At 43.7% G+C, this 9,191-nt stretch overlaps 1 protein-coding gene across 1 annotated transcript in view; it reads right to left on the reverse strand.

The window, feature by feature from the left end:
- The window catches only part of chrna11 (cholinergic receptor, nicotinic, alpha 11), a 20,478-nt gene extending 12,867 nt beyond the window's left edge, over window positions 1–7,611 (reverse strand). Inside the window, exons 1-7 of the mRNA XM_005927614.2 lie at window positions 7,285–7,611; window positions 4,451–4,590; window positions 4,062–4,106; window positions 2,784–2,893; window positions 2,618–2,697; window positions 314–481; window positions 39–233 (exon numbers count right to left, since the gene is read on the reverse strand). Of these exons, the coding sequence (XP_005927676.1) occupies window positions 39–233; window positions 314–481; window positions 2,618–2,697; window positions 2,784–2,893; window positions 4,062–4,106; window positions 4,451–4,590; window positions 7,285–7,336 (790 nt within the window). The 5' untranslated portion in view covers window positions 7,337–7,611. The remainder of the gene's footprint in view (window positions 1–38; window positions 234–313; window positions 482–2,617; window positions 2,698–2,783; window positions 2,894–4,061; window positions 4,107–4,450; window positions 4,591–7,284) is intronic.
- Between the last annotated feature and the right edge of the window lie 1,580 nt (window positions 7,612–9,191).

Genomic DNA, 9,191 nt, shown 5'->3' on the forward strand with positions numbered 1-9,191 from the left:
CTGTGAAGTCTTTTAAAACATGTTTTTGATCCACTCACCCAATGAGATCTTCTCCCCAGAGTCAGCAGGCAGCACAAAAATGAGCAACGTCATAGAAGAGAGCAGCACACATGGGATGAGAAGGTTCAAGGCGTAGTAAAGCGTTCGCCGCCTTATTGTAATAACAAATGTCACATCCGTGTAGGGCTCCTTACAGCAGTCATAGAAGACCTCATTCCGCTTTCCAGGAACTCCTGGAAGTAGGAGAGAAACTAGTTTGGTTGCTCATGCCTGAATAAAAGTGAATGCAATGCAAACTTTTTCCCCTACTCACCTATTAGGTCCCATTCTCCGTTGGGCATGTAGCCGGAGATGTCAGCGTCGACCATCTGGAGGTCCAGCAGCCAGCCGTCGTACGTCCAAGAGCCAAATTTCAGCTCACATTTCTGAATGTCAAAAGGAAACCAGCGAACATCCACATTGCATGTGCTCATAAAGATTCCTGAGAAAAGGACAAAAGCACAGGGGCTCCTCAATCAATTGACTAAATGACAATAATGAACCGCCGCTTCCTGAGGAGAGGTGACAAGGGAAAGATGTACAGCCGGACCATTTGTTTAGTGCAGGGAGTCTGTCCAGAATATCAAGTTCCTTGTTAGAGAAATCATTCATTCACTTCAAGACCTCTTTTTTTTTTAACTTTCTACAACTGTGTGAAAAATGTTACATCACAACCAAAAGTGCACACTGCAACAGCATTTTTATGAACACCCTGCAGGTCTACAGAGAGTTTTTAAATTTTGTTTGGAGGCTGAGGAAGTGAAAGCAAGGACTAGATTAGAAACGAGCTCCCGTCAAAGAGATGGCTATAAAAACAAAACTTGGCAGCTATATATATTGTCACTCACAGGTTTCAGATATTTTCTGCTGTGAACAAATGCTGCTTCTGCTCTCTGCCTGCACACACACACACACAGCTGTTAGCTAAGCCTCAGCTAGAGAAGAAAACATCAACGATGACACTGAAAAATGAGATTGTGCACAGTGCCATAATCAGATTCCCACTTCTATTATGCAGAAATAATAAATGCAACCGCTCCCATATGCACGGCATAAGTGACCAAGAAATCATAAAGACACACTTCCACCCTCAAACGAAAAATTGCAATGATCCTCGCTGTGGTCGCTGGTGAGCTGCAGCTCTTAAAGTAATTACTGAAATAAAACGGTCTCTCACACACACAAGTGCAGAGAACCAAAATGCCAGTGAAGCCTTGCAGCTCTCAAAGATGTTCATTATGAGCCTGCCCACATGCAAATCAGCCTGTGGAGGTAAATGACAACAGGGAAAGGGGGCTAACAGGTGGAAGGTATAGATTTTCTCTCTCCCTGCACTTCTTACTCACTAAAATCCAGCTCCTAACCTCAGGTTCCAACCTTTGCTTCATGAGTGGGTCTTTATAATTACTCCCGTTATGAGCTCCTAAGGCCCTAAAATCTAAACGTACACCGATTAAGTTAAAGCAGATCCACCTCTCTGTGCTTCAAATCCATGCATATTTGCAGCCTCCCTCTCGAATATATCCAGTAACCTTGAAACAACACCTTCAAACAAGGCGCCAGAATCTTCTCTGCAGCTTGGAACAATCTGTCTCGCAGCGCGTACGGCTCCCAAAATAAAACTCCATCATTCTGAGCATTTCAAGGCCTAGAGACAAGATTACCTTGTTATAAATGTCATCCGGTCCAGATATGAGCTAAAGCCTGTTACACGACGTTTCCTGTTAGGCCATTAACACAACACAGCACCTTTACCTCTGCAGCAAGAGGAGTTATTCAGACGGCACGCAGCAGACATCTGGGATCCTCCACATCTGAATTATTTACTGTGTGTCAAGCTCCCCGCTCCATGCCTGACACCCACAAACTTGTTGCCTCTTATTTACTGACAATAACCAGCTGAACAACAGGAATTGTAGCCAGGCATGTGTCAGGGAGCTGATTTGTTTCTCATTCTTTTGCTTTTTCTTACTTTTTCTCATTTACTAATAAAATACACACATCAAACCACTCCTTCTCATATTTTTCCAAATCGTATCTTTGTATTCTCCCACTAATTGACTCCAGACAAAGAATTAAGCAGCTGTATTTACATTCAGCAGCAGCTCATGGGATGGCTTTTGGGGCTTGCAGTCTTCGACTTTTTATTCAAAAAGTCTTTTCAGGCCCTCCCAGTTGCTCTCTCCTCACCCCAAGAGATGGGATTCAGTCTCAGGCTTTGATAATCTGGTGTATAACGAAAAGACTGAGAAACTGCAAGCAAAGGCCTGTGGAAACACGAGAGGGGAGTCTATACTTTTGTGGGCTTGCATTTGGGTTAAGGCAGGAAGCAGAGGAAGTGAGCGTCTCCTATTTATAGGTGTTACTCACAGAGCTGGGAATCCGTAACCAGTGACTAACTAGGGATGCTGTTTTACAGTGATAAAATATTAATGTCAAGTGTACAAACAGTAGGGAGACATGACTCGATTGTAGAATGAGACGCTGCCGTTGCACCTCGGGGAAATGTGGAGGGAGATGAGCGACGGGGAGAGCAGGAACGATGATTAAAATCTAAGAAATATGTGGAAAGCCTCACCTGGGGGAAGATACTTGGCAAAGCCGCTGGAGTTTACCAGAACATTGGTCTTAAAGGTGGAGTCAAAGTCATCATCTGCACTGAGGAAGGACAGAGGAAGAAGTGACACGACTTGTTGACGTGTGCGCGTACGAGGCGAGCGTTTAGGGGTTTATGCAGGGTTTACCTGTTGTAGAGGAGGATGTCTGGGGTCCAAATTTGATCTGTGGTAAAGCGAAGATTTTTCACTCCAGGATGTTCGCTCTGGTTCCACTGGAGATAGTGGTCGTACCAAGTCTTCAACACACAAACACAGACATGCTGTCTGAGCCAACAACCTGCAGGCAAATTATTGCACACTAATATTGCACACAAATTGCCAAAAGTATTCGCTCATCTGCCTTTACGCACACGTGTATTTGAGTAACATCCAAATCTTAATCCATAGGGTTTAATATGATGTCAGCTTCAACTTTTCAGGAAAGGCTGTCGACAAGATTTAGGAGTGTGTTCGTGGGAATTCTTGACCATTCTTCTGGAAATGCATTTGTGATTCATCTCAAAGGTGTTCTGTCAGGTTGAGGTCAGGACTCTGTGCAGGCCAGTCAAGTTCTTCCACACCAAACTATCCATGTCTTCATGGAGTTTGCTTTGTGCACTGGTGCGCAGTGCTTTTGGAACAGGAAGCGGCTATTCCCAAACCCATTCCCTGAAGCTCTATGCACTGGTCTTGAGCTAATATGAAGGCCACATGAAGTTCGGAGGTTTGTAGTGATTCACTTTTTGTAGAAGTACATTTTATACACCTCTGGCTGTGGAAGTGATTGGAACACCTGAATTCAGTGATTTGGATGGGTGACGAATACTTTTGGCAATATGGTGTATTTCCAAAGCCCTCTACTGTTCATCAAAATAAAACAGAAGATAAAAGGATGCCACTCTTCCATCTACTGTGTTATTCTGATAACAGTGCGCAGTTTCTTTTTAATTTCCTGCCGTTGAAATCGAAGGTGCTTGGAAAGAAGCCCGACTGGACCTTTTTAAGTTTCCTGAAGACATTTCTCATCCAAGATGCTTCTTCAGTTCTAAGACTGTCTTCAAGAAACTTAAAGAAGTCCAGTCGCTTTCCAAGCTCCTTGGATTGTCATGACCTGGATGACTGAGAACCAGCACAGATATTCCTGCTTTTGTCTTTTTGCCCATCCTCATTAAATTCACTTCTGTTCAATCCTTTTTGCATTATAGTCTTCCCTCTCTACGTTTTTGCTCATCTTATGTCTCTCTATGTTTATCAAGCCTGTGTCTACATTTAGGTCCTCCACGCTGAAGTGATTACAATGATACATGGACTTCAGGGTGACCTTAATTTGCATGTTAAAGACTGAGAAAACTAGTTTTTGCCGCTGGAATACAATTTAAAAAAATTATCACCCCAAAACATTCAGAGTCTCTCAGGGGTCCTTACCATCTGCAGCCACATATTAGAGGTTAACACCTGGTTCTTCTCATCCTGCAAAACATTTACACCACTTAAATCATCATTCGCCATATAAACCACAAGGCAAGAGGTGTGAGCACTGCTCTTGATCCATAAATCCACAAACAAATATCAAATATTTGAAAACAAAAATCTGGTGCATTATTAATACCACAGTTTCAGGCATAAACAAACTACATGCTCAATGCTTGTTTTGTTTTTTTCAGTCTAATTTCCATTTTAATTGCAAACAAGCAAATGCTCAGTGTTCTCCATGAAAAACTAAATCTTAATCCAAGGATCTGAATTCGTCCTTTTTAAAATGTTTTGTCTGATGTCAGAAATCAACAGCCCCCAAATGAGTCGGAGATGCCTACCACATCCATGATCTGTATCAAACTGAGGCTGAAGGAGACGTTGAGAGGTAGGGAGTCGTTGGCCACTGGTCGCTCCATGTGGTTGTAGTCCTTCAGGAGGTTTTTCAGCAGAGTCCTCTGATGAGGGCCCTGCAATGATACTGAAAGGCAGAAGAAAGGGCTCATGTTTGAATCTGATATAATGCTCATGTGTGGAAGCAAGCGAGATTTGATGATTCTAATGTCTCTATGTTCACTTTTAGTGGGTCCAGATTATAAAGTGTGTTTCTAAAATTCTAGGAAAAACTCCATTAAAAAGCACACTGGGGGAACAAATGTCAAAAAAAAAAAAACAGGCTGCTGATCAAATGAGAAGATTTAACCTTGAGGATTTCAGCCTCCTTATCTATAAATACATCTGGAAGAACATGACTGAAATGAAAAGAAGACAGGAGGAAATGCATGAGGAGAAGCAGGTTTAATGATGAAATTAGCAGAAATAGATCTGATCACTTATCTGGGCTTTAAATGTAACACTGGGGAAGGGTCCAGCTCCTCAGTCAGAATAAAATATTTCAAATTAATGCTGAAAACGCGGAAGAAAAATCAGCAAAGAGAAGAAAGCTTCAGAGCAAGCGTGGAGAACATTAAGTAAACAGGAACTAATTAGAAATGTAGGAAAACCTTATCAGGGCATAACTGGCACTAATTAATGTGTAATTAAGTTTGTTTGAGAAGCTCAGAGGTAATGCACATTAAAATGTTGCATTAAGATGTTGATTGGCACAGAAGAAGTGAGAAAATATCACCCTGACCACAAATGTGCCGTTTATTTGTGTGCATGTAGCTGTTTGTTTGTTTCCTCTCAGTATACCCATCATAACACACCCAAGGTTTAGCCAAGAACTTTAATTTACTGTTTATACCACGCTTACATCCATCCATTTGCTTGGCTGTTTATTCAACTAAGAGCCCTCCCTTAGTTGCCGCTCAGTCTTAGGGTCAACAGAGACAACAAAACCCTCTCACGTCCACATTTGCAGATAATTAACCTAACAAGCATGTTTGAGGCCCACGCTGGCACAGGAAGAACATGCAAACTCTACCAAGTAGATTTGAACCAGGCTTCTAGCTGTGAGGTGACAGTGAAATATACATACAGGAAATAATTATTACATTTTTATCAAATGTGTCAGATTTTCAGTGTGGGAATTTCTTTTTTAAACCACAGCTCTGAAACTCGTAGATGAAATGTTAAAGCTAAAAAGAGAAATGTGTACACTCGACTTTATTGGGTACAGCTGTTAAAGCAAATCAGCCAATCGCTGGCAGAATGGATAAGCATTGTGATTTAGGTGTCTGAGTCTGAGTATCGGAGGAGCTGCTGATCTGCTGGAGTTTACCCCACACGACCATCTCTAGAGGTTACAGAGACTGGTCCGAAAAAGAGAAAATATCCAGTGAGCAGCAGTTCCCCGGATCATGTTGATGTCAGAGAGTGCTTCAAGCTGATAGGAAGACAACAGTAACTCAATACAACCAAACACTACAGCATATATACACAGACAACATGCTGGACCTGGAAAGCGATGGGCCATTCACCACATCTCAGTCCAACAGAGCATCTTTGGGATGTGGTGGAATGAGAGATTCACATCATACACGTGAAGCCGACAAATCTGCAGCATCAGTGGGATGCTATCGTGTCAATATGATCAAAATACTAAAAGCATGAAAAGATTTGAGAACCTGCAGAAAAATATGTGGAAGATTTGGATCTTGCAGAAAGTCTGTGCATTTCATACTGATAAAGTTTTATATTTCCGAGGTAAATTGGTAAATTTATTTGCCGGGATGCGGTATGCTGTGCGTGAAATGGAAGGAACTGTTTGTTTAGTGAAAATGTCACTCGGTGTGCTGATACCCAAATAAACTGCTGCGAAAAGCAGATGCAGCCTGTACTCTGAACAGTATGGAGGAATTCTTTTTTATATATTACACTCTTATATAAGTTCGCTGCTGGGAATATGACAGGATTAAACCCTAGAGGTGCAGAGTACAAATTTGCATGCACTTGTGGTGGCGTTTCCTTTCAAAGCTTGCCAAGTAATGAAAATTCCCTGAATGTTTTTTTCTTTAAAAATCTGCGTGCCCAAATACTGTCAGAAACTTTCGCTTCCTCTGTCTTCTTGTCGTTCATGTTTCCCAGCTTTTAGTCTTTGAAACCAAACAAACTGAACACTCTTTCACTGCTGGTACTTCTCCCTGTTGGTAAAGTTTGCCTGCTCTCCTCTCAGGTCTCTCAATCAATTGTCAGCATTTATGTTCAGCTTTTACTTGTGCTGCTCGGAGCGCCGTCGGCTCGGCTGCAGCAACATGTCCACAACACGGAGAGGCAAGATGGAGATGGAAGAGCCAATCTATACGTCAATTCATTTGATCTCTGACAGATTTTCCATGTGAGAGCCCCTTGTGTGCACACAGATTTGTGCAGAAAGAGCCAAGGCAAAAACTGCTTCCATTTTTCTATCTGACATCTGCCTCGCTGTGCTGACTAGATGTCAATCTGCCCATTACAACATCTCACGCAGAGGCATCCGACCCCGTCTCTCAGCTAAACTAACATCCAGAAAATATGAGCACAGTTAAGACGTAAACAAACAAAGCAAACAGGTGAGCAAGAGTCTCACTTTTCTTCTCCCGGAGTCTCTTTCCTACTTCCTGCTATTCTTATTCCACTGCATACTTTGTAAATCAAGCATCAGCAACGTGGACCCCAGCGCCCGAATTCCGCTAAAATGCTGCTGCAATCCGATTCCCTGAAAACAGAGTGAAAGACAGACAGAGAGGCTCACCGTGGATCAAAGCAGAGAATCCAGAGAGGAGCAGAGCCACTGAGTGCCACATCCTGGTGGTGTGGAAGGGGTAAAAGAGAGGAGGCAGAAGAAGAGAAGCTTCAGATGTTGGAAAAAAGAGGAGGAGGAGGGAAAGGGAAAGGGGGGGATACAGAGAGGAAGGGAGGAAAGGAGCAGAGACTCAGGAAGCTGCTGGAAATCCTCCGGTCTGCATCCAGTCAGCATCAGAGGGAAGAAGTGCAAGCGTGTGCTGGAAGAAGGGGAGTCGAGAGAGGGCGAGTAAAAGGAGGAGGAGGAGATGCTGGTTGTGCTCTAGCTCCTCTCGCTCCTCTCTCTCTCTCTCTGTCTCTCTGGGAGGTGGGACTAAAATGGAGAGAAGAAGAGAGAAAATGTCAGTGATGGGGTGAAAGGTTTGACGATAAAACAGTGAAGTGTGGGGACGGATTGGAGGAAGGAGAGAGTTTAATTGCCCTATCACTGTGGGGTGACCTTTTTAAAGACAATAGAAACTGATGAGGCACACGATTTTAAGTGCTCTTAACACTAACGGAGAAGGAGTTTAAGTGTGGAAAAAGGGGCTGATCGATGCAGCAGGGTGAAAAATGTTTGACATAGGCTCAACGCGTGCATAAATTCATGTGGCAAGCACCAAAAGTAACACATAACTGCTTATACTTCTCTCAGTAAACTGATAAAATGCACATTATAGTGATTTTTTTCCACTCTGTGTCAGTTTTTTCTGCACAAATTGCTCATACAGCCCCACATATCACTAGATTGAGCTTCTCCCTCACACTATAAAAGCTGAATCCTTCATAAATCCCTGGAGTGTCATACATCCTTCCCTTGACAGTGTCTCCACTGTGACTATGTTTGCTTTGTTCCTGCTATTCGTGTGCACCTGTCAAAACTATATTGCAGTTTGCTGCATATATGATAACACGGGCTGGTTATGGCTGTGATCACGCACTGCTGGACTGGAAACTGTCTGCTGTGTGTGAGCTTCCCACACTCGTCGCTCGGTGAGCTTTGAATCCTGCGGGGCAGACAGACTCTGGTTTAATTGAGAAAGTGCTGGGCTCTGCAGGAGGGCAGTGGGAATGTGCATAGTTAAACCCTACTTCTCATTTGTCCTCATGAAATGCTGATGCAAGGGCAGAGGCAGCGAGAAACTGAAAGACTGAGAAAGAGGAGGGCGGGGTGGGGGCAAGAAAAGAGGAAGAAAAGAGTTGGACTGTATAATAGATTACCCTATTACTTCTACTGCCCTTCGGAATTACCCCTTTCCCAGGCAGCCTGACACACACATCCAGAGCGCCTCCCGAGCTGCAGATTCATGCTCGGCTGCACACAGAGGAAGGAGAGTGGCCCTCGGAGGGGAGAAGAAGGATGGCCAAGTCACCGGCTAAAGCACGGCAAACTGCACCAAGCGTGGAGCGAGGCCACATGGTGTGCCCCAGCAATGTATCACCAGAGGAGGAGGAGGAGAAGCATCCTGTTGCTCTTTCTGCATCCCTGCAAATATTACTGCTTAAATATGTGCATAATGTATTTTGCGTTAACCTGGCGAAGAAAACACACACAAACGCACACTCACCAGCACCGAGTGTGACACGGTGCCAAGAACAAAATCCATTAGCCTTCATAAAAATACAGATTGGAGGCATTGAAGCGTGGGTGACATCTGGCGGTGTGTTTTCCTACTGCACGCTGGCTTGCAGCTCGGCAGCTCTGGCTCTGAGTGTGTGCTGGGTGGAGAGAGAGGTGGTGGTGGTAATTAACAAGGAAGAAACTGGGCTAAATGGCACGAGAAGATGATGAGAGCCGGGGCCATAAAGAGAAGGCTAATTAGGAAACAATGCCAGCGAGTGAATAGAAACACAGAGCAGGATGTGAATTAAAGCCAT

Source organism: Haplochromis burtoni, unplaced genomic scaffold, assembly GCF_018398535.1.
Source record: "Haplochromis burtoni strain Fernald_Lab_line unplaced genomic scaffold, NCSU_Asbu1 Contig_90, whole genome shotgun sequence".
In the NCBI taxonomy this organism is placed as follows: Eukaryota; Metazoa; Chordata; class Actinopteri; order Cichliformes; family Cichlidae; genus Haplochromis; species Haplochromis burtoni.